The 26,658-nt window shown below is 35.7% G+C and overlaps 3 protein-coding genes across 5 annotated transcripts in view; all 3 read left to right on the top strand.

Annotated features, from left to right (window-relative positions):
* Positions 1 to 3,778, top strand: part of znf609a (zinc finger protein 609a) — a 104,310-nt gene extending 100,532 nt beyond the window's left edge. For all 3 annotated transcript variants that reach the window (XM_055191627.2, XM_055191629.2, XM_055191628.2), the window contains one exon: positions 234 to 3,778. The gene's annotated coding sequence lies outside the window, so the exon portion shown is untranslated. The remainder of the gene's footprint in view (positions 1 to 233) is intronic.
* The window catches only part of spg11 (SPG11 vesicle trafficking associated, spatacsin), a 393,853-nt gene that overhangs the window by 225,990 nt on the left and 141,205 nt on the right, over positions 1 to 26,658 (top strand). The window lies entirely within an intron of this gene.
* gramd2ab (GRAM domain containing 2Ab) overlaps positions 7,416 to 26,658 on the top strand; it is a 26,092-nt gene continuing 6,849 nt past the window's right edge. Inside the window, exons 1-7 of the mRNA XM_073869040.1 lie at positions 7,416 to 7,627; positions 9,603 to 9,702; positions 16,725 to 16,846; positions 21,179 to 21,236; positions 21,799 to 21,871; positions 21,955 to 22,058; positions 25,724 to 25,822. Coding sequence (XP_073725141.1) covers positions 16,731 to 16,846; positions 21,179 to 21,236; positions 21,799 to 21,871; positions 21,955 to 22,058; positions 25,724 to 25,822 — 450 coding nt within the window. The 5' untranslated portion in view covers positions 7,416 to 7,627; positions 9,603 to 9,702; positions 16,725 to 16,730. The remainder of the gene's footprint in view (positions 7,628 to 9,602; positions 9,703 to 16,724; positions 16,847 to 21,178; positions 21,237 to 21,798; positions 21,872 to 21,954; positions 22,059 to 25,723; positions 25,823 to 26,658) is intronic.

Raw genomic sequence — 26,658 nt, 5'->3', positions numbered from 1 at the left:
AAAAGCATCTTAATTTAATAATTTTTAGATATTTTTACTGAAAACAAGACAAAAATACAGAGAGTTTTTTTCTTGAAAATCGTTTTTTGCAGTTTAAGAAAGTAATTTGTTGCAGTTTGACAACTGTGGCTCTTTTTCGCATGTCATGTGCAGTATTCATGATTCTTGTGTTAAATCTCATCATGTTTTGAGAATAAATTTTTGTAACGTCTTTGTTCTCATTTCTCCTTTAGGGAGAAGTGACTGGCTGCTTTTCCACAGACATGTGACTGGTTCACATGAGGACATGGTGTGGAGCGTATGGCATCAGTTCAATGATGTTCCTGATTTCTTTCCGATTCCTTTTGGTGTCTTTGACCACCCACCATTGTCAGAGAGAGAAAGTGGAAACCCAGCTGAACTCCCCAACACCTGCGCTCACATCTGGATGTGCATTTCTATCCAGACGCTCCTCTCTCTGTGCTGCTGGCTCCATACTCAGGAGAGAGGAGATGCGGCCCGTCTTCATTCGATGCGCAAATGGACCTGAGTTTGGGACATTTTGAATGATATTCTGGAAGTCACTACGTTATTTTGTGTTAAAGCCTGGGCTTTTATAAACCGCTGCTCTAGAGGATTACAATTTTTTGGGCATCTTTGTTGTCGCCTTTCAGCTTTCTACATATACCGTGTCACACTCTCTGTGGACTCTATGCAAGTGGATTAAGCTTGATTTTCTCACTTCAGTCAGGTTTGTGTTACATTCAAAGCTATCCAGTCCACACAATTGAGCTGATAGACCACACAATCTGTTTTGTTCAGGATGCACTTGCCTTTCAAACGTTTATTCTTTTCTTTTTTTATTATGGATGATTAACAAATCACCCACAGTCACTCCATTACTTGTTAAGCACTGGACATTTGCTTTGCAAAAGCAGCAGTAGATGGGCTTTTTCCTCAAGAAGACGACAATTATTTCAGCGATGGTCTTTATTTCAGTTCTGTGACATTTGGATCATCCGGGTGGTGGAGAAAAGATGAAGCATTGGCTGCTCTCTGACATGTGGTGTCCCCAAAGGCAGGACCTTCCAGACTGGATTTACGTGGATTTTAGTCCTGTTTTTTGTTGCTGTACCATGCGGCATACATGTATGGACATCTGCTCTTTCCATGTCCGCGTCTTTTAGGACACATGGTGTGTGTTTCCAATGGAGACTCTGTTGAACTGTGTTCATCTGGTCATTGGGATGCATTGATATGTTGCTCGTGACTCTCAATACAGCTTACAGCGATCCGAGTAAGATAACCTGGATTTCTAAGTTGTCAGTCCACACTGATCCACAAAAGACCTGAGCTATAAACTCGCTCGCTGCCTACTGCTGTCGGGTTCCCTCACTTTCCTCTTTGTGTTTGCATGGTAATAATCCAGCACTCAGTTAAAGCATTAACCCAAACCGAGAGCAATGTGACCTGTGTGCGGGCGCCTTTACTTTACTTTTCTCCCCTCACTATGTGCTTTCTGTATATATTGTACAAAGGAATTATTTTAAAAAAGGTTGTTGGATGCTATCGGATTTTCTTACTTTCTCTCTTTCGTCTCTTAGCCTTTTTTCTACCATTGTTGACAAAATATATCAACATTTAGCTGATATAACAACTTTATATTGGAAGGTTTTTTTTACTAATTTTTCTACCCCTCCTCTTCAAAGCCAAGTCAGTCCCACTCCGCTTTGAAACCTTTCAGAAGCACATCGTACACCATTTTTCTTCAAGTCGGTTTTAATATCGTCCAGGGATTTTTCAAACCATTTGGCCTGGTGATGGTGTGTTCAAACAGCAGGAGGAAGTGTTGGGAAAGAAATATCCAGAATTGGGTGCTATCCACAGCTCATTTTTGCCAGTTATTCATATCTTGTGTCAATCTGAATCTCTCAGGAGAGCATTTATAAAATCACAGCCTTTCTAAAGGAATACATCAGCCAAAAATGATATTGAAGCCATGATTTACTCACACTCGAGTAGTGCTGCCTCACAGTCGCAGCTAATCGTTTGCAGAATGGAAGTTTTTGTTTGCATGGTATGTGTGGGTGTACTGTGTATAATAATTATGCATAAATACACACACATGCATTTATATAATTAAGAAACATTTGCATGTTTATATTTACATATAATTTAGATTATATATAAATATAAATATTTATTTTATAAATATTACATATATACATAATTATTATACACAGTACACACACACGTGTTGTGTGGACAGGAACTTTTGTTCTGCAGACGATTAGTCGTGACTACCCTCAAGCCATCCAAGATCTCCATTATTTTTCGGACAAACACATTTTTTGTTATTTTAGAAAATGTCAGTTTTTATAGTGTGTGAATATGGGGTCCACCTCCTTCAAGGCCAAAGATTGTGCATACATTCTTCACAAAAGCCATTCAGGCGGCTCAATGAGGATAAACAGGGGCCTTTTAAAGGGTAATCCATGCAGTTTTGTCATGGAAATATCCATATTTAAAACTTTACAAACGAAAATAACTAGCTTCCGGTAGCCTCTCTCCTGAATGTAGATGCGTCTAAGATGGCAGTGTTACTGAAAGTGGGTTGTTTTCGTTTGTAAAGTTTTAAATATGTATATTTCTATGACAAAACTGCATGAGTTACCCTCAGAAGGCCTTTGTTTGTCCTCGTGGAGCCATTTGGATGACTTTTGTCTTTGGGCTTGAAGGAGGAGTACCCCACATTCATACATTATAAAAATTAAAAGATTTGGGATATTTTCTAAAATAACTAAAAATGTGATCGTCTGAAAAATGATGGATATATGGATCTCAGACAGTTTGAGGGTGAGTAAATCATGGCTTTAATATAATTTTTTGGCTGAACTATCCCTTTAAAATGTTTGGTATGTCAATCACTCTCAGTTTCATTCATTTATTATTAAACATCAGCATGACCGTGTTTCAATATATCATCCTTACTGTGTGACTGATTGTTTAGTCCAAATGCATATCACCTATTCATTACCAAAAATCTCCAGGGAATGTTCTTCAGTCTTTATTTAAATTAAGAGCATTATTTGCTGTCCCATCACTTCCTCTTGTCTGTTTTGAACGACTTTGTTTGCTTAACACATCAAAGTTTCATTTTGTTGCTACTGGACCGGAGGTCAGGTCTCTCTTTACCTAAACCTAAAAACAAAACCATACTGCAGCACTGGTCTCTATAGATCTTTTCAGATGGTAATAATCTGACTTTTAGTTGTTCTGTGTTTAGCCAGTAAACATGTGCTGTGTGGTGACTTGATTTATAATTGTTTGAGGAAAAAGCGCTTGATTGTTTTAATTTATTTTTCCAGGGTTCTTTTTTCTTTTTGTTTATAGAAAGACCGGTTTGGTTTTAACAGGTTCACACATTTGTTCACTATTGTCTCAGACGGTGCTAATATAGTCTGCCCTGTGCGATCATCGTGGGAAGAGGGAATTTACTTTTGCTTTGGTTTTCTATTTTACTATAGTATTGACCCCTCCCACCACCTGTTAAGCTCCGCCCACCCCACACCCACAGAGTGCAGTGGCTCAGTGTTTGTCATCATCGGTACTTGAAAGAAAGATGTTTACACTTTCTAATGTCTGTGTGTTTGGATACGTTTCTCTTTCCCTGCCTCTGTCCCGCTCTCTCTTCCTCGAGATCTCTCGTGTAAAGTGTAAATTGCTACATTTTTTATACAATACTGTAACTTGCCTTTGTACATTTAGGCAGAAAATAAATCTTTTTATGAGACAATCACTCCTGTTAATCTGTGTGTTTTCTGTCTGAAAGAATTGTGTGTGTCTGTTGGAATTTATGGAAATGCAAGCAGGGAGCTTGAGAGAAAAAAAATGTATATACACCGTAAGAAAATGAAGTTAAAACAACTTGGTTTTGCAAGTGAATTCAACATATACTATTTTAAGTTTTGACCTGTGAATAGTTGACATAACTTATAAAAACTAGATAAAGCTGTTTAACCCTTTAACTGTCACCCCCCCCCCTTTTTTTTTGAGTGTGGGGGTGAAAATGTGATGTGCATTGTGCACCTTTAAATTAATGTAACTCAAATTGTTTGGTCTAGAAGCAAAATCTTGTTCTCTTTTTAGAGAAGACACTTTAAAGCTTTTCATTAAAGTGTCTGGAGTTGTGAATATTAAATTAAAAAGTTATAGCAGGTCAAGATTAAAAAAAATAATAATAACAATCCAATAAAGTATATATTTTATATTTGAAACCCGTAAAAATGAAAAAGTTTAACTTCCATAATGCTACCTAGCCATACATCTTAACTAGTGTTCAAATTTCAAGTTAAAATCATAAACAATGAGGTTTTTGTCACATTTTAGTGGTTTTACGAACAACGGCCACTAGATGTCAACGGTTAGCTGCATACTCACAAATCACAAATTAATAAGTTACTGTCACTGCATTGTTATTAGTGAAAAATGCATAATTTGAAAAATGAAAACTATGTTCTTCGAGCTTTCCAATCATATATAGTTTGTCAAGATATTTCAGGTTTATAGGATATGTTATAATAAATATTTAACAACACCTTGGGCCCACCTGTTGCCCAGTGACATTTTTTAAAATGACTCACTATATCATTATTTTTACATGACGAAATAAAAAAATTTAAATCTTAGAGCTTTCTAACGATATAGTTTGTCAAGATTAGTGCTGGTTAAGACTAAGAAATTATTGTTTTGAATAATGACAAACATCTCACCTGTGGGACAGTGACAGCTGTATTTTGTTTTTACAGTGTAGCTGTGCGTAGGTGTAAAAGTCTCACATGTGCGTGTGTATGATAATAAGATGCAAACATATGACATCCATCACAGGGTAAATCTCAGAAGGATTTAAATAATAAGTTAAATCATTTTAAATAATAGAAAATCCAGACAACAATCACAATAAACTTAAATTGTTTATGTTGTTCAAGCTGATTAAAAAATAATTGTGCCAATTTGTTTAGGGTTAGTAGCAGACTTTAACCAGTAGATGGCTGTATTTACACTAAAATAATGTAAAGCAGCATTTGGTGGTTTTAAAAAGAAACTGTTATGTATATATATATTTATATTTGTTGGGAAAGTAGTCTGAAATTGGTGTATAAATGAAGTACCTCGACCATTAGATGAGACTGGCATCGTTTCCTCTAAACTAGGGGTGAGCAGTGAACCGGTATTAAAGTGATTACCGGTATTGTGTTGCTTCCATGATATGGAAATTATTGTGTTTAATTTGGTTCTCTTTGCAACTTCTAACACTAAAAGGGTTCATACATTTACAAACCACTGCCATCCGTCTCTTATCTTTTCCGCGGCTTAGCAGCTGCCCATGTTAGAAAATAATTTATATGATTGGAAATATGAGTGTGAATATGATGTTAAAGTGAAGGGAAAATCCAGAAGCACAATGTTCACTTTCTTTGAAGTTGTTGTCGAGTATAGGGACCAATTCTCACTTTTAATTACTTTCTTATTCGCTTACATATTGTCTGTTTATTAGTGCTTATAAAGGACATATTAATGTCTTATTATTCTGCATCACCATATTGTACATTAACCCAATCCAATACCTAACCCTAACTGCTAACTACTATTAATAAGAAGTAAATTGGGAGTTTACTAAGGCAAAAGTCATAGTTAATAATCAATAAGTGTTCCCCATAAGTGTTACCAAGGCATCAAAAGCATCACCTATATTCTGTATATGTGTTAAATTATTTTAAAATACAGTTTTTGTTCAATTTCATGAATAAGTAGCGGTTTTAAATCCGACAGTGACGATATTCATAACAAGATGAGTCCGCCTATCCACACAGTGGCACTTTGTGAGGAAAAAAATGGGGAGAAACTTTATGTCTGTCTAATTCCTCACTTTTTCTAGGTACTGTATATAAGGTTAAAAATACATATTTTGCTAGTAATTTAACAAAGGTTTACTACAATATGATTCTAAAATGTTTTTTTCATATGGCAATAGGCTAGCTGTAATACTGATATAGCTATCGGCGGGAGAGTGAAAAATAGCTACCTTCAAATGAATTTTAGCTCATCCGCTAAGAAACTTTTGCTTACCTGAAAGACATTTATCATTTTAAAAGGAAAGCAGTATCTGATTTCATGGCCGTAGGTTTCATCCTCTGAGGTATTTTGTTTCGCTCCTCGAGTCATCAGGTGACCAGCGCGGGAACAGCGCGTGCCCAGAAATTCAGCAGTTGCTATGGAAACCCGCGAGAGTGTAGGAGCAAAATCAATCTCAAGAGGCAAAACATTCATTTATTCATTGGTGTGAGTAGTAACACAAGTCTTTGTGTGTCTGTTTACAAGAAACATGCAGAAATAAAACATAACGTTTCTTAAATAATAAATCCTGCATGTTAAAGGAATAGTTCACCCAAAAATAAAAATTCTGTCATCATTTACTCACCCTCATGTTGTTACAAACCTGTATAAATTGCTTTGTTCTGATAAACACGAAGAAAGATATTCTGAAGAATGTTTGCAACCAAACTGATCATAAGCACCATTCACTTCCATAGTACTCTTTTTTTATACTATGCGGCTCATGAATGGTTTAAGAAAAGGTTTTGTGCAGACTGCAGAGCTTCGTGATCTTCCTGTCGATTTATATTCGAAGCACGTGCGTGATTAGAATTCAAGGCGCGCGCTGGTGGTGTGCAAAACACAAACATCCCCACTGTATGTATGAGATCACACGAGCTGTTCTGCATTCAAATCAATCTGTTCTCTCTACACTGCAAAGCTTCAAATGCATGATTATAGAAATGTTCCTTCCTTTCCTTTCAAAATAGCATCGTTTCGGCATTCAGCATATGTATTGATTTATTTATTGTGATAATTGCATTGTAGTTGGAACAAAAAAATGCAATACTAGCATGTTTTATTTACTATGCACTATTGAAGTAACGGCAAACACATGTAGCTAGTTCAAATATTTTTCAAAATATGCAAAAAGGCCAAAAATAACCTATATTTGCTGAAATATACTGTAATAATATATGTTTAAAAATGTATTTTTCACCAAATTTATTTATATTTTGAATAAATAATTACAAGCAAGGAAATAGATTCACGTTGCATTGGAAGAAAAGGTTAAAGGGTTCTTGTTAACTGTTTAATATGGAAATGATAACTTGGTGAGCTTTGCCAGTGTCAATGAAGAAGTGAAATAAAGATTTGACCACATTTAGCTCTTCATGATGATGATGATGATGATGATGATGATGATGATGATGATGATGATGATGATGATGATGAGAAAATAGAAGACACTGAAGAGAGAGGAAGTCTTATTGCAGGTACATCCGTCCACGTCGGATGTGACTGCTGTAGCATTTGGACCGTGATGGGGCGGAGTTAAGAGTATAAGCCACACCCCCTCTGCGACCGCACGGAGGAGCAACAAGTCGCACTCGCAACCGGTCGTGCAGAATTTTCCGTTGCACGAGCGTTCGGTTATGATTAGCGTGTGTGTGCTCGATGGATATTCACGTGAGATAATCATCATTGAGGTTTAATGGAGACACACGAGCTGTGTTTGTTGTGAAATGTCGGAGCTGAGATCTCTTTGAAGGTAAGCGATGATGGCTAACGTTACATTCATGTCCGCTGTCGTACTCAATACATTGTGATTGTTTCATAAACCGTAATCTTCAACAGATTGATGTATTATTACAGTAAATACACTGTAGTCATACACTTTTAATAATGTCACTCTCTGATTATTTATAAAAAGAATTCTGCCATGTTTGTTGCGTTTTTATCCCAACATCAACACAATTCAGCCTTTAAAACGCCGAATTACTCATCAATAAACATCAGATAATGCTTAGAAAACTCATTGTTATTGTTTTACATCATAGTTGTCATGAATGTCATAAAACTTTAATGCACAAATATACATTAAAGCTTCATGACACTCATAATAATATAAATGTACATACATTGATCTGTTAAGCAATATATAGCCAAGTGTAATGTTCATTCTATTGTGTCTTCAATTTTGATTACCAATTAATACAAACTGCGGCTTTTCTCATTTTAAAGGTGCCAAAGAATGCATTGTAATAATCTGTTAAATTGTTCTCTGACGTCTACACAGAAGGTTTGTGGCTTTATTAAGTGCAGAAATGATCCAGAGTCAGTTTTACATGTTCATTTACCCTTTAGAATGAAATGATCTATTATTACCTTGTTTGAAAGGGTCATGAATAATAATGTTGAGCTCTGCTCTAATTGGCTGTTTCTCCTTCAGTAGCTCTGTTTGTGTGTAAACAGATCTTATGTTTGAGTCTGTATGAGATTTTGAGGAATAATCAATTGTTTGTAGATTGTTAATGGACGTTTCTCAGTGATAAGTTTGTGTTTTTTCAGTATGTACCTGCAAAACTTAACTGTAACGACAATAGTAGAACTTCAGCCTAAATGCTAGCATATAGCGCTAACTAGCATATAGCATTATAGCATATAGCGCCAACTCAGCATCCACAACATTGTAATGAAATTAATGTTGGGGCGTACATCTGGACTGTAACGTCACAGTTGGTGTTCTGTTGAGATTGGTCTGTGTTTGAGGCTCATGATATATCATTACCATGTACACAACTCTTATTATTCATCTATGTATGTCTATAAATAGAGTTTAACATTCTACAGGATTTCATGTTATCTTTGAAAGGGTTAAACAAAAGCTTGGTAACTCAAGGAGAGAAAGTAAAGGAAAGAAATTTAATGCCCTGAGAGTCTTTTATGTAGAAAGTGTCTGTGTGTGTGTGTGTGAGAGAGAGAGTTCTTGTGTGTAGTTTTGTGTAACTGTATTGCACATTCCTACTGTGTGTTAGTCATGTATAAGTTGCAGAGGTTTGATGAGAAACAGTCGAATGTTTCACTTGGTTGACCTCTGATCTTTAACTGTAAACATGCACTCATTGTGTTTTATGACTTTGTATTAGCATCTATTATTAAAACTGAATTAGGAGGATATTATTACAGTAGGTAAGAGATTACCGGTTAGCAGCCGTCTATGATTGATTATCTTCATGCACTAATGTGATATGTGTGTGTTTTGTGGTCAGTTAAGCTTCTATTGATGTCAGAATCAGAAGTCAAACAGGAATGTTTGGATCTTATTACAAATGCAAATGTTAAAAATGTCTGCACATTCATTCACGTCACCCTCGAAAACCTGAACTGAGAATCCAGACGTGAAACCTTCAAATGTTTCAGGTTAGGAAGTAGGACAGAGAGTTTGCTGTTTCTGTTGTTTGTTGTACTGTAGGTCACATTCATTTATTTTGGCCGTATTTTATTTAAGATAACAGAAGAGGAAGTGATGATGAAAATGGAAACATGAGCACCAACTGATCAAATAAAAGCAGATATTCACATTTAAGTTTCACTTTAGGTTTGTCTTGTAAGAGAAGATGGTTTATTTTTGATCAGATTGTTATGTTTAAGACTTTACATGATCACAGGCTCTTTTAAACTGAGTTACAGGAGATTTCTCTGCTCTGTTAAGTTTATAAAAATGTTTTTCTTGTTTTCATCAGGATCAGATTGGATTAAACGACAGGAATGAGTGATCCAGACTTTGAGCTGTAACGCTGGACGTTAAGAAGCTACAGAAGCTCCGCCCCTCTCATCATACTGGTAAGTGTCACTAAAGGCGTATCACTAAAGGCGTATCTTATCATACAGTCAATATCAGTAAGATTGACTAAATGATCAAACATGTTGCTATTTAGGGAGAGAGAATTTTATAATGTTATTAATAGTTGTGTGTGTTTCATCTGTGATGTTGTGTAGATGTTGGATTTTTTCCTCATTTCTGTGGTGTCTGATGTATGAAGTTATAGTCTCAGCTGCTGGTGCTGGTGTTTATATAGTATGTCAGGTGTGGTTTACCTGAAGTTGTGGTTTTCTTTATACAGGAATTCAGTTGAGGGTGTGATGATGATATCTCATTAATCTGTGTTTGTAACGTCATTCGTCACAGTGCAGTTATGTCATAGCTGACTGTAGATGTAGGTGGAGTCTCTCTGATGAAGACTTGAGCTCTGGTTTGTGTTGGGAGGGGTTTATTATTTACTTAGATTTGCATTGTTTTAAATTCATTGCTCGGCTCAAACTCAAAAACTGCTTCTGGTCAAAGATGAAGGTTTGTAAGGAGTTTGGCACTTCAGTTTATCTGGAGGTCTAGCGAGACCAGGAAAGCTCAAGTTGGTTAAAGGTGCCAAAGAATGCGTTGTAATAATCTCTTAAATAGTTATCTGATATCTACACGGAAGGTTTGTGTCTTTATTAAGAGCAAAAATGATCCAGAGTCAGTTTTTCATGTCCATTTACAACCCTAGGATTTGTCTTTATAATGAAATGGTCTATTATTACCTTATTTGAAAGGGTCATGAATAATAATGTTGAGCTCTGCTCTGATTGGCTGTTTCTCCTTCAGTAGCTCTGTGTGTGTGTAAACAGATCTTATGTTTGAGTATGTATCAGATTTTGAAGAATAATCAATTGTTTGGAGATTGTTAATGGACGTTTCTGAGTAATACGTGTTTTTTTTCAGTATGGACCTGCAAAAGTAACTGTAACGTCAATAGTAGAACTTCAACCTAAACGCTAGCATATAGCATTAACTAGCATATAGCATTAACTAGCATATAGCATTAACTAGCATATAGCCCTAACTCAACAGTCACACCTTGTTTTTATCATTGTAATAACATTGTACTTAATTTAATGTTGTGGTGTACATCTGGAGTCAGTGAGCAGGAGAACAAATGATATTCAGTAAAAAAAAACGATTTTTGGTCTGTTTTCAAATCAAACCATATTAAGCACATCTTTTTGAAATAAGTACTTGAATGCTCTCACTGCCTCACATTTCCCAACAATATCAGAAGACAATGTGCTGATGGGAGAATATTTCATATAATAGAATTGATGATAAATGTTTGTTTTGTGCGGGTTAACCAGGCAGATGAGTAAATCTGATCAATAATAAAGACAGCACCATGAAGCTCATTTTAACAAAATAACATCGATACAGTAAATATGTGAACCATTCTGAGAGAAAACACAGTGTAGTATATTGGATCCATGCAGTACATGCATGTCTTAAAGTGACAGCACAGCAAATATGTTTAATGAAATGAAAGAACTAATCGATATTGGATTGAATCAAAAACAATCAACAATATTCAACATTCACATGATATATTACACGGCCACCCAACACTCCTCAAAAAATCTTATCAATCATTTGACAGCGTGCTGTCCGCGGATGTAGTTCATATGGTGGTTACCATGGAAACAGTCATGAAGCTGTTAAAGGTTTACACTGTGTATGTTACCTTGAAATACACTTAAAAGTGTCTCTGTTAATGTTTGTGGCCGTTGGTTTTTATCTGTAGCATGAAAAGTGAAAGTACTGTAAGACTGTAAACATCCACTTACCATGATGACGTGAAGGTTTGTGAGATCTCACACCTGTGCCCCAAAGAACACAAAACATCTCAAGTTGCAGAGACAAATAAAGGTTTTACTGGATTTAACATAAGCAGCACAAAATGTGATTTTGTTTAAATGATTACTATGATAACGTTGATATATACAATGATGTTTGACTCGGAAACAACGTGGATGTTGTGTTTTATGGGATGTAAATATCTACACAGCCATTTGTGTCGTGTACAGAGACCTTGCCAACCTATTCCTCTCTGTCCGGGGTTTAACAGGACTCTGACTGGAGATTTTCCCAGGGGTCACGTTGGAAGAGCTCCAGGACAAACAATCACTTTCCTTGCTGTTTAGAAGCCATGAGAGTTCCCATACTTGAGCTGATCCTACTGACAGATTCATTGTGATCAAGACAGACAAGATTTTATATGAAAGAGATCCAGTCAGAGACTCTCAGTGGCTATGTTTACATGCACCAAATTTTGACTGAAAAATCTGACTGAATTTAATCTGATTGCAGGTTATGAAAATACAGTTTACATGTACCCTAAACATTCTATAATGTTTATAAGACTCTATAATTCACTTAAGACATAAACAAATATTTTTATTAGAAAAAGAATACTGTGAGATCATTTTGTATTTATGTGCCCTGTCAAGAACAGAAAGATTTTATGTTGGCTTACTTTTTGAAACGCGTCTCTCCGTATATATGCACTACTGCAGGGCACTTAAACGCGTGCACACACACAGGCGGAGGGTGAATTCCTAACGGCGCTTTAGGAAGAAGATGTACCCTAAACATTGCAATCTGATTCAGATGTTTGTTTACATGTACATTCAATATAATCCAAACCAAACGTCTGTGCAAAAGCCTCCCAATGACTATTCACAACCCAAATACTAATAACTAATAAAGAAAATCCTTTCATCTTTAACCCACAGAAAAAAATCAACTGTTTAAAAGTAGCCCAAATCTAAACTTGCAAAAATCTGAGGATTTGGCAACACAGTGCACAGCATCTCTCCTCAAGTTTACGCTTTATTTCTGGATAAACGTACAAAGTCAAAGTTAAAGAAAGTTGCTCTTAAAAAGTTGTTCAGATATAAGCAAAGAAAACACACTTTGCAAAACTCTCTTTTATTTTTTTATGTAATGTTATGAAAGACATGAACGCTGCAGAATATACAGCGCATGACCTCATTACTTTAAAGGATAATTCCGGTATTTAACACTTTGAGTCTCATTTCTGGTTTGTTTTGGATGAACTACAGTGATGGACACAGAAATTTTGACGGTGGGTCGTGTCTTGAGTTTTTGACTCGTTTGGAGGCGTCTCTTGACTGCTTTAGAGTGGAGGTCGGTGGCCATGCACAGGCATGTCATTGGAACAGCACTTGACGTTCATTTTCGGAACTGTGCTACTCACCGAGTGGTTTGTGGTGTTCGTTGATGATTAAAAACAAGTTGTGTAGCGAAATACAGTTTCTGTCGTGTTTTATTTGGCATTTTGTAAAATTCCATTGACTTCTCTGGAAGACTCATCGCTCGCTGATATATCACTCCGCCGCCGGAAAAGGAAAAGGGACTGTTTACATGTGGTTGTTGTTTTTTCGCTCGGTTTCTCTCAGAATAAATTTTTCCCATATTTGTAGGGCTGGACCAGAATATTCGAATATTCGTTCCGTATTTCAGTTTTGGGATTCGAATATATATATAAATATTTTACAGCGTTAATGCAGAGCTTTTGCCAAGCAGGAAGGCGCTTCACGCTCCCGCTCTATAGGTGGCGCAGAGAGACCAACATCCATAGCCAACAGCCACCAAACGCACACCAGTGGAAGAGATCGCCTCAAACGGAAAGCACGCTTCCTGCTTTGACATTCACGCTAATCATGTTGTAAATAACATTCAGTTTCTTGCAAAAACTGATTGATTTGCTTCACAAGACGTCAATATGTCACACGGAGTTACACAGTATGGAGGATTACTGTTGTATTGGATATATATGCTTTAGCTCTTAAAGTGTGCGGATCTGTTGACTTGCATGACGGAGCACTGGGGTTTCTGCAGAATATCTTCTTTATTGTTCTGCCGATGAAAAAAACATATTGGATGGTGTAAGTGTTATAAATAAACTTGATTTTGAAAGTATGCTACCGTTTTATTACAGTTTGTTGGACAACGATCATTCATGCTTCAGACTCAAATATAGAGCGGAAGTATATACGCGGTTGTGAGGTATCTGAAAAAATTGTTCCACTATAGCAAATAACACGGATTGAAATTCTACATTTCGCCAATATCTTTGTTTTTAATCATCAACGAACACCACGAACCACTAGGTGAGCAGCACAGTTTTGAAAATGAACGTTAATTGTTGTTTTAATGACATGTTTGTGCATGGTCATTGACTTCCATTCTGAAGCAGTCAAGAGACGCTTCTAAATGAGTCGAAAAGTCAAGACACGACCTATTGTCAAAATTTCTGTGTCCATCACTGTAGTTCATCCAAAACAAACCAGAAATGAGACTCAAAGTGTTAAATACCGGAATTATCCTTTAATAAAGCTGCCATTGCCTTTCTATTGCATGTTTTTGTGATGAGAACCATGTGATGATATAAGAGGTAAATATAAGATGAGAACTTAAGCACAAATGTTCTGCTCATGTGCCAAAGTATTTTTGCATCCGATTGAGAAAATACTACGATTCACGTGTTTACATGCATACTTTATTTCTGATGATCGGATCACAGATCAGCCTCCACCACCCCTTTCAAAACTATTAAAATTAGCATCCGATCGAACTCAATCGTATTGATTAAGGTGGTAACATAAAGGCTTTTTAATCCAATTGATCCATCAGTACGATTAAAAGCAATTATTTGGTTGCATGCAAACGTAGCTACTGTAGAAGATCTGATGATATTAATAATGATGGCTCTCCTGTATGCCCAAAATCTCCAAATGAGAAATCTGGGCCATGCTGAATAAATCAGTGTGTGTTTACTTCTTTACCAATGAAATGAAGAAGGTTTCTGTTTGTCTTGAAGTTTACATTTGCATATGTGTGTTTTTAAAACCAGTGGCAAATACATCTTTTCTGTCTTAAATATAAAGCTGTTGGTGAGCGTCTGTCCTCCATCATCATCATCATCATCATAAACAAACAGGAACACACGAGGAACATCAAACCTCTGGAGATGTTTACAGACTCTTCCTGTTTAGGGAATATCAGCCTGTTCAGGGATTTCTTTCAGTGTCTTTTAACTGTAGTTGTGATGAAGTGAAGGAATTCATTGTTAAGTGACTGTAATGTTGTACGAGGTGTTTGACGTCTCTCTATATTTAGTTTCTCTCTCACACCATCATTTTCAGTCTTGCGTGTAGAGATGCCGCTGGTTGACAGGTTTATATTTAGAGTCGGCTGTGAGCTCTTATCATCGCTCGAGTGTTTGATCTGTCACGACTTTATCAAGAACATTCACCAGAGACTGAAATACCATTAACATCTCAACACACGCTTCAGGAACACTGCATTCATTTTAATAAACAATTATTCAGTCAGTGCTGTAAGGATATTTGTGTCTGGTGCTTTCAATCAGACTGAATTGAATGTTTTGGATTTCCAGAGATTTGCTTCTGGACGTTTGTTGATTATTAAATGTCCCATTTATAGAAGCAGAAGAGGTTTTACTGTACACAACAGTTCATTCAAATAAATGAAAACCCAACATAAATATGACTGTGAGATGTTTATTTGTAGTGTTTTGGAGGCTGTGAGTTTTTTCCTGGTTTCTGCCAAAGAAATCTAAAACGTTGTTGTTTGTACGGTGGATTTGGATTCATTCCCGCATGACTGAATTAAATAATGCATTTATTCACATGAAAATATTTGACTGATGCCTGTTTTTAGGTGTTTGTTAAACTCAATAAACCTATTCACCTAACTAGGTCAGTTCCTCTGTGGTCATTTTAACAAACACAAGCTTCAGGTCTCTTGTTTGTATTTTATTCTGATGTTTGTATAGTTAAGGTTTGTGTGTGTGTTGGTTATAAAATGTGTTTGTTTTGTCAGTTTGGACCCTATAGCTCTGAGCTGGCTGGATTTAAAGAGCAGAAATGTTAGGACAGCTGCTCTCTGAAATACTTTGTTTTGCCCAAATTGTAGGACACCATGACAGACGGAAAATTTAAAGTTGTGATTTTCTAGACCGATACGGCTAAGAACTACACTCTAATTCTGGTGTAATAATCAAGGACACAATAATATCACGCAGTGCCGAAAATAGTCCCCAGCTCTGTAACTACACAAACTTAGGGGTTGTGTACGCCAAAACATTTAAACGTGGCTGAAAACACCTGGAGGACACGGATTGCCAGCTGTTTTTTCAGCTGAGCGCCACATTTCTTTAGCCGAGCGCTTCGGTAGTTACTTGAGATGTGAGCCAGTTGGTTGTTGTGATACTTGTCCCACCCCTCCTCCACTGTGATTGGACGGCTGTGTGAAAACTGATATTGACGAGCTGAGCTTTTCACCCAAAATTGAATCTCTTTCAACTCTCGACGCTCAGCGCCGAGTGCGGAAAAACCGCCAAGCGCTGTTTTCCAGCGCAAAAAAAAGCTAGCTGCTGGCTTGTTTAGAAAACCCAAAATTTCCATTGGAATCAATTTAAAACCTGCGCCATCGCGGGTGTAAAAGCTTTGGTGTGCATGCCCCCTTAGTGCCGGTCACATTCGGGCGCTGTGTAATATCACTACGCCTCCTGCAGCCATGTTACAGCAGCAAAGTCCTTGATTATTACGCCAGTATAAGAGTATAGTTCCTAGACATATCTGCCCAGCAAATCACAACTTTTAATTTTAAAACTCTTTTTTTAGCGTGGTGCTAATGGTCTAATCAGATTCAATGGATTGTGCTAAGCTATGCTAAAAATGCTAGTGCCTGATCCAGAGACCAGCTGAAAGGATTCAAAAATGGTAAAAATCAAATGTTTAACTCTAGGGGAGCTGGAAAATGAGCATATTTTCAAAAAAAACATCAGATTATCTCCAGTATCTTTGACAAAATAAATTGAAATATTGATAAATAATGGATAAATATATCATAAGTCTACACTATGCCGTTTTATATAAACAACAGATAGAGAGACGTCTTGTAGTGTTTTGAAGGAGAGCTCATATTTGTTTTTGTTATATTTCAACAGTGAATAATGACAACGCTCATCGATCAGGGAGATGATATGGGCCTGGTCACACCAATCGACCTGACGGACCCCCAAAAGGAAGATGACACGCAATGCCTCGACCCCTTCAGACAGAGTCTAATGTGAGTACTAGTATATATCAATAGTATATACTTTAAATATAGTATCGATAAATGTATCGGTGTATTTTGTTCTGTTTGTGTATTGAAATTATTTATAATAAGTCAAGTTTACTGTTTTGCGCACTAATATCAGACTCATTTTGGATAATAAAGTTTATTGTTAAATTGTTAAACACATATTACATATCTTTGTCACGTCATTTTAAGTGTTTGATCACCACATTTGATCATTGCAAAAATGTATTTATTTATATATAGTACAGGGTTTCCCACAGCACATTTCAGTTCAGGCGGCCCGCCTAAGCTTGGAAACCCTACCTAATGTTTTGGGTTTATTTAAGCCTGTTATTGTATTCGTCTATAGTTCTTGCCATTTGAAAGTAAGTTAGCTGGTGATTTTGTTGTTTGAGCAACCTGCTAGCTGGTTTCACGTGCCTGATTAGATATAATTGTTGAGCGCTCTTGCTCACATTATTTATGCATTATTTACATGCTACAGTTACACTCCTTTAAGATAATGTAATTAATAGTGGGAAATAATCAGTTTTTACAATATTTGCGCCATCTATCATCCTTCGCCAGATGTTATACAACATCTGCTTCAGTTTGTGTTTATTAACCCTTTAGTTTCACTTCATCATGCAGCTATTCCCATTAGAGGTATCTGTTAAAAACATTTAAATCATTAATAATCTAGTATGTGTTCATTTTCTGTCATAGTTTCTTCAAAATTAAGTTTTATTTGAGTGTTTTAAATAAAACTATTTAAATTTTTATCATGAAGCATACGCCCCTTTGATTGCCACACCCTCTGTCCCACCCACTCGCCTAACCCTACCACCTTAACTAACAAATTTTCTGCGGGAAACCCTGTAGTAGGATATTCTGTTAATGTATATAGTGTATTCTATGTACAGTACTGTAGTATAATGTATATGTGTACTGCACTATAATATACACAAAGAAAATCAGCCGATATATCGTTATCAGTCTTTTTTACTCCCTAATATCTGTATCTGCATCGGCCCAAAAAATGCATATCGGTCAGGCTCTAGTTTTAAGACATCATGTCATTATTGCTTTTCCTGGTTAGCATAACTCAGCTCTTTGTGGTAGATGATTTTTGTACTGTATGTTTCTTTACTGATGGACAAAGCAGGCAATATATACATAAGAAATGTCTGTCTGTCTGTCTGTCTGTCTGTCTGTCTGTCTGTCTGTCTTTACAGTGCATTCATTGAGTGAGGTTTGTCCGTACAGTAACATCTGTGTTTGTTGAGTAATTTCAGTAAAATCTTCTGGTGTTTTTCACAAGCCTGTTCTTGTTCTTGTGTTCAGGGTTGGGCAGCAGTTCATCCATAACATTACAAACACACACAAATGCTTCTCTTTACACCGTTTGCTCAAACTTTTCAAAAGAAGCTCTTCAGATTTAACGGTTTAACCGGGTTTGAGGGTCAATAATACAGCCGGTGTTAACCTCAGTTATATTGATCAACAGTTAAAAGATCGTCAGCCTTTCAATAGTTTTGAAATCATTTGCTCTTCTCTGTGTAAACATTATGTTTGTTAAAGCTCATGGGTACAATGGGTTACTATGGATAGTTTTGAGAAAATACTAAACACAACACAACCAAACACGCATCTGAACAACACATTAACCCCTGTGCAGACAGATGGTGCTGTAGGGTATGCACACACACACACACACACGCAAACACACACCAACACACGCGAACACAGATGCACACATGCACACACACATCTTATTTTTCAGGATATAGATATATAGATGTGTTAGAGAAGATCTGTCATGACTTAATGTGGTTTCACAGTTTTATAGAGTGTGTGTGTGGGTGTGCGTGCGTGCGTGCATGTGTGTGCATGCGTGTGTAAGACTGTTTTCCAGTGAGGAAGTTCCTAAGCATTCTGAATGTTGGTTTTGTTGATGTGTTAACGTTCAGTTTTGAGTTGAATCTGAATGGATTGTTTGAGGGAACACATCACAGTTTTTCAATATTTTGCTATGTTTTTATCTCGGCTTTGATGGGTTGATGCATCTCTATCTTTTGTCGGTGCGTGCACTTAGTCCTTGCACTTAAGCGTTGTAAATGTGTTAGCATTTAGCTTAGCCCCATTCATTCCTTAGGATCCAAACTATTACATGAGTAGTTATAGGAGTAAGTGGCACAAAATAAAACATGGCCATTTTTAAAGTGGATAAACTTCAAACTTCTATCAATATTACTGTGCGCTGAGGCCAAAGTGCTGCAAACTAAACTAAGTGCTCTTCTGCCATGAAGAGTTTGATTCCAAAACGCGATAAACGCCATAAAAAAAAAATAATGAGTTACTGCCAAAATCACTATTATATCAGGTCAGTATTAAAAAGTAAATTCTTAATTTTACACAAAATCCAATATCCGCTGTGTTATTCTGTCATCTTTTCTCCCAAAACACACTAAATGCCACTCCTCCTTTTCCATAGAATGCAATAAATCCGCTCCACAAATCACAGCGCACCATTCCACACAATGTAAACAAACAATGGTGGTGCGTTGAATACACGGAATCCTAGTTTTCCTCATCTACTTTGTACTTTGTGATCAACAAACAAACTAAAACAAAATAATACTTTAATAGCATTGATAAACATGTGGTGGTTTTCTGTGACGGGAAAGAAATGTAAGCCATCAACATCTAATAATTTACGCGAGAGGCACTCGGGAGCTGGTCGCTTGTTTGCACGACAGCATGAAGCTTCTGTGATGCTACACATTGACCCCAGAGGATCTTATGAAAAACTTAACATTATTTTACTCAAAGTCAACGAAAAATCGAGCGGGACCAAAACATTTTACAGCTGATCGCTGTGAAAAATGTTAAGCGACGACGTCAAGTATAACCGCAGCAATGACAGTGTACCTAATATGACAAAGTAAGTGTTTTCATTAATGCCATTTAATGTTTATTTTTTTATCAGTGTATACCACTAAGTTAGTCATGACAAAGATGAATGCACATTTATACATTGATTCAATAGATTTATAGCATTTGGAGAAAAAAATTCATGGATTTATTGCGTTTTGGAACCAAACTCTTCATATAGTTCTCTTTTTCGCTTAATTTTTTATTTTTATTTTGTGCCACCATACTTACTGGTGTAACTACTCATGTAACAGTCATTAAATAGGGAAAACATGGAAGTGTTTGGTGTCTTTTAAATTTATCCCTATTTGGATCCTAAGGAATGAATGGGGCTAGGCTAAATGCTAACACATTCACGACGCACTGTACAAAGATTAAGTGTATGCATTGATAAAAGATAGAGATGTATTAATTCATCTAAGTTGAGGTAAAAACATAGTAAAATTTTGAAAAACTGTGCTGTGTTCCTTTAACAGAAAGTGTCATATGACACTCGATCACTATGAAGGGTACTACACTACACTACACTACACATGAATGATTGAGTAACTGTAGCATGATTACACCACAGTACTCGTTTGCTTCAGGCATTACAGTCGCTTTCATAAGCATCATTACTCCATGAGGAGGGGAAATTGTGATATTTTGAGGATGAAATGTGCCGTTGGGTGTAAACAGATGATCTGTTACAGGAAGGAAAGCAACATCTGAGCCTCATGTGAGCTCACTCAGACACCAGAAGCCATTAACAATGATGGATTGTTTGTGGTCAGGAAGTTTAGGGATTTGGGTGAAAGAGGAACTGGAGTTAGATGGGAAAAAACCTCCAGGAATATAACAACTCTTAACTTACCAAACTTCATTTATTTCTTGGATTTAAAAAAAGATTAGTGTTACACTACCCTACCCATGTCCATTTCATAGCTGTGTGTCTATTTTTATGAAATACAGAGACTTATTTTCCTTCAGTCCCCTTTGATCTGATGAGATTGATGAACACACAGCAGCACTTTCTGTCCGCTCAGATTTCGGTTGAGATTTGTTTCTCATATATACAGTATGTTGTGTTGTCAGGAAAAGTTTCTGGTCCATAAATGCATACTGTGGTGATTTGCACATATTTACCTGTGGTTAAAATGAACTCATGTCTGTTTGTCATAACACATTTTGCATGAGATTTGGATCAGTCGGTTTTAGCTCGGGCCTGTGCAGAAAACTTTAGGAGTACGTGCAGAAGTAAGACATGTTCCTGTTATCGCTGTGCGTATGTAAACACATGTTTGTCTTTCTCCAGACGTTTTTTGCATGGAAAAGATATTTGTGAGGAAGAGATTTGCATCTGCACATATGCATGCGTAAAAGTGAATATGTCCATTCATTCAGGCCTTTTTTGTTTGTTTTCAGGCTACAGCTCATAGACGATCTGTCTTATGAAGATGTTAAGAAATGCTACAGAGGTTCAGTAAGTATTTCATCTGAATTCACATAAAAAACATCAACTTTAAAACCAGTTTAGTCTTTAATAAACAGATCAAATTGTGTTGTTTAGATGTTATGGTTTCAGTGTCATGCAAGATTGTGGTTAAACATTACAATCCTCTTTCATCACAAGTCACGACTCTCTCGCTACTTTAGTCTTAATGTCTCTCTATCATCAAAGACCCTGAAGTGTTTGACTCACACGGTGTGTGTGGTTTTATCAGGTGGATGAAGTTTCCAGTGGTTTATGTGGGAATTTCCATCACTTAGCAAACGCTGGAGTTTTTTATATGATGTGTCTTTATATGATCGAGATGAGCAGCTGAACTGTTTAAGTAAAATTAGACTTTATCTATTTGGACTTATTGATGTAAATGAGCGGGCAGAAGATTGTGGTGTTTTATAGATTGAGTAGATTTGTGCACACACTACCAATGAAATGGCTAGATTGACAACATGTGTCGTGTGTTTGAGTAAATGAGGAAAGGATTGTAAGATATGATGAAAAGCAGTTCATTTGATCTTTCATCATGATCTCTTCACAGACCGTCAGCAAATACAACTCCCAGTATCATAAACTCTTCTCAGCTGTTCCTAAAGAAGAGATCCTCATGAAGGGTAAAGGATTATATGTGTTGTTCATCAGTGTATAGATGTGTTGTGATGCAGACAGTCAGTTGTGTTGTGTTTTTTTCCTCTAGTATACTCCTGTGCTCTTCTACGGGATATTTTACTTCAGGGAAGACTTTACATCTCTCGAAACTGGCTGTGTTTTTATGCCAACCTGTTCGGTAAAGACATCAAGGTTTGTATTTGTGTTATGTTTGTGTTTGTATTTACAATCATACATATTTTTCTATAGTTTTATTATAGTTTGGGATGGAGCTAGGGCTGGGCATAGATTAATCTAGATTAATCTCATACAAAATAAAAGTATTTTTTTGCATAATATATAAGTTTGTGATGTGTGTAAATAGTATGTATATTTAAACACACACACGCATACATATATATAAGATATATAACATTTAAGAAATGTTTTATTTTAATATCGTTTTTTAATTTATATATAATTTAGAATATATAAAAATATAAATAAATATATATACACATGTAAATGTTTCTTAAATACATACATGAATGTGTTTGTATTTATATATTATGGTGGTTACACACAGCACAAGCTCATATGTTGTGCATAAAGTGACTTTTATTTTGTATGAGATTAATCACGATTAATCTATGCCCAGCTCTATTTATTACATTATTAAAATAAGAAATACATTTTAATAACTTTTGTTGTTGTTTGTGTTTTCTTTGTTTCAATTTCATGTTAAAGCTGCTTTGGAACAATGAACAAAAGCGCTATATAAATAAAATTCAATTTAATTAAACATTTTACATTTTTAATTAGTGTAAGTTTAAGGATATTGATGATGAAATTAATTTAAAGTTGCAGTCCCTTTTTTGTTCAAAACAACCAAATTGGTTATTAAATAAGTATCTATACATTCGGGGTGGTTTCCTGGACAGGTTTTATCTTAGTCCCAGATTAAAATGCATGTTTGTGCTGCCTTCATTTAAAAACATCTTACCCTGCATATCTTAACATATATCAGTGTCTCAAGATGCTCACCAGTATTGTTTTATGTAAGGTATGTTTGTAAAAACTCCTCATATAACTAAGAGATAGTCATGGATTAACCTAAACCCTGAGATGTCCCACTACTGTTACTGGATTGTTTACCACAATTCACCACAGTAAGCTTATAATAATGATTTGTAAGTTGAGATGTTAGGTCAGATTTAATAAGAACTGTCAGTTGTTTCTCAACTAAACTAAAGTGATGTAAAGTATCCTGCAATTTAATGTTTCAAACAGAGATGAGGATACAGAAGGTCAGATCTTCTTCTTTTTTCTGAAAGGATTGCTAAACTGTTATATTATAACCACTAAATCAGTTATCTAGATGTACTAAAATAATAGATTAGAGATTTAATGTAATAGACAACTAACAGATCAGTCAATCTTTGCTTTAATCTCTGCTTTATCATATTAGACGTGTAAACTTCCCACACTCACAAAAACCCAAAAAATATAAAAACTGCGATTTCCAGGCCTGAAATTTAAGTCATGAAGATGAATAAAATCTTCAAAAAAAATTGTCATTATAAATTAGGGCTGTAAATCGATTAAAATATTGAATCCAGATAAGTGGTGTCAAACTCCCAGCCTGCGGGCCATTTATGGTTCTCCTTCTCTGCGGCCCGCGTCACCTTTTAACAAAGATGTTTATTCACTTTGCTTCATAATCGTTTGATTTGTGATTCAAACGTTTAAGGATTCGTTCACATGACGTGTCCAACAACGACTTAAAAAACGAGTCAAGTGCTTGGGAGCGGATGTTGCGCTCCGTGGTGTGGCATGGCATCGCTTCACCCGTTGCTACATAATTGCTTCCTGTTACTATCATTTTTTTCATAATAGTTTAGAAATGTATACAGTCATTTAATTTGTTAGGTTTTAATAGGCCTTAGTTATTTAAGATAAAGTTAAGAAGAGATTTACTTACTTTTATAAAATAATGTATATTTAAAAAAAACACTGCTTATATATTTTCAAGTATTATTATACATTAAATAATAGAATTTAAACAGTACATTTAAAGTTAAAATAGCTCTGTGGCCTTCCAATGAAATGCTAATCTCAGAAATGGCCCCAAACCAGTTTGAGTTTGAGACCCCTGATCTAGATTAACCACATGATTGTCATGAGTTAACTTGTGATTAATCACAACTTAATGACACATTTTTATCTGTTCTGTATTTAACACTTTTCGGGGCAGTTTCCAGACAGATCTTAAGTCTTGTCTCAGACTAAAATGCATGTTTGAGTTCACTTTATTTTAAAACATCTTACACGGACAGATCTTAACATAAATAGGTGCCATTGTTTTGTCTTAAAATGCACACAAGTAATTGGTTTTTTTAAGGTTTGTTTGTAAAAACTACTTATATGTCCTAATATAACTAAGGCCTAGTCCTGGATTAATCTAAACCCTGTCTGGGAAACTGACCCTTCAAGTTTTTAATATTTAATCAACAAGGGCGTGGACAAATATGAATCTTTATGCAAATGTATGTTTATTATTAGTGAATGAGACAGCAAAGTTAATTTTGAGAAACATCCAGTTAAAGAATTTTTTTAAGATTCAAAAGAAAAATCACTGTTTACTTTAAAATCACTGTTAAAACTAATAGATTTAGCACACACAAAGTCAAAAACAGTATCTATATATTTTTTCTTTCTTTTATTGTTTGTTTGATTGACATTGAGACAGACAGCTTTAAGATCCAATGTAATGTAAGGATTTAATATAATCTTACACATCAGATCCTAACAGTTAATTAAACATTTACATATCAGATTATATCTGCGTGAAATCTTGTCAAAACAGATATTTATAAAACTATAATTCTCATAAGACTTGTGCACTTGTGTCAGATCATTTTCGAGTCTCATCTCTCTTCAGAACTTTTTAACATCAGTCAAGTCCTGCACTTTATTTTACAATTCCTGCATGTTTTCAAACCAAAACCAAAATGTCAGACGCACATGTGGGTGGAGACGCATCGTACACCTCTCAGAAAACACACAAATAAAGATCATTTTAGACATTTAATGACTATTTACTGTCTAAGGCCGCATCTCAATTTATCCAACAATGTTCTAGACCAAAGATCAAACAGAAATTGTGCACTACATTAATCCCACGTTAATGAAATTACTGTCAGTATTATGAATTTAGGTTAAAGTTCATTTTGACACCCCTAAATAGTCATATTAACAGGCTTTAAATGTTATGTGTGAGTCATTTGTTTTTTAAACATATGCACAGAAAGACATGAAAATGAGTTTAAAAGAAGGTAAACTCAGGATATGAGTTATAAGAAATATAATGATTGTTTTTTTCTAAATGTTCATGTTAGGGTGGGTGGGGGGGTAGATAGATAGCCTCATATAATAGATGTATGTACTGTAAGTTTGTGCTGTCGTAAAGGGAAGTCATAATGACAGAAGCGAGTAACCGGATATTGAGCGGATCTTCTCTCTGTATAACTGTTTACATTTCATCTCTTAAAGACACAACGACCTGTTTCTCTCTCAGATGACTTGAAGGAGTTTGTGTTGTGTTGTGTTGTGTTGTTCAACACTGATATAACTGAAAGTACAAAGATTCAGACTCTGATGTGAATAATTTCCACTACAGTTAAAGTCTTTATTATATTTGTCATTTATTTCTCTATAGATCAAAGTTTCTTAACTCTCTTTGCTAAGATAACTGTGTGTAATTGTACGGATGGTTTCATTTTGTGTTTGGGTTTAGTTTAGACCTGTTAATGACTGATCTTCTGAGATTATTAATCAGATTATTGAGTATCTGATCTAACATCACTGAATGTGTTTAGGTGGCGATACCGGTGGTCTCTGTGCGATTAGTAAAGAAACACAAGACAGCTGGACTGGTACCTAACGGACTCGCCATCACTACTGACACCAGTCAGAAGGTACTGAAACACATTAATAATCTCTATACGCTTCATCGACAGCTTATTAAATCATCTGGTCCAAACCTTCATGATGCCAAAACACAAAGTTCATCTCAGGATGTTCTGATTCACAAAGTCCATTTTACTGTATTTGACAAAAACCTCACAGAAAGAAATCACAAATCAGATCTTATCACAATTATATATTAACATCTTACGATCTTATAAATATCACATTTGAGTTACAAAAGAGATAGCAAAGTCTGCAGTTTAAAGTCTGAATATTAATGTTTAAACTTTTTTTTTAACGCCAAATAATCTGCAGAAAGTCTCCTAAATTTGATCTAACGATCATTTCTTAAAAACGTGTACTTGTGATTTATAGAAGGAATGTACAAACAGAAAACACGCGTACGCCACACTTCAGATGTAAAAATTCTTGAAATTGTGCGCAGCTGAACAGTTTCAGATCTCTGCCTTTAGATGATGCAATAATTAATCTCATTGACATATTAAAGAGCTCCTGTCAATGTTTAAGTCTTTTTCCAGTAGCAAGAATGCCTTATATTTCCAAAAATCTGCAAATCTTCAAACGCTGACGTGACAATAAGCCTTTTTCCACGTCACCATTTTCATAAATATGAATGTTGCTGTGTATTTTTGCATACACACAACTCAACGATCACATCTGTGTGTAATGTATGCATGCTTTATAAATGAAGCTCTTGATTCCAACTTTCTACATAACTTTAACTCTTTCACCGCCATTGAGGAGTATCTCTTCAATTAAGAGAAAACTTTCCCTGCCAATGACGAGTTTTTATGGCAATCCATATATATCCGCTATTATCCAC

This window comes from Misgurnus anguillicaudatus, chromosome 6 (assembly GCF_027580225.2).
Source record: "Misgurnus anguillicaudatus chromosome 6, ASM2758022v2, whole genome shotgun sequence".
In the NCBI taxonomy this organism is placed as follows: Eukaryota; Metazoa; Chordata; class Actinopteri; order Cypriniformes; family Cobitidae; genus Misgurnus; species Misgurnus anguillicaudatus.
This window is presented reverse-complemented; position numbering and strand designations above follow the sequence as displayed.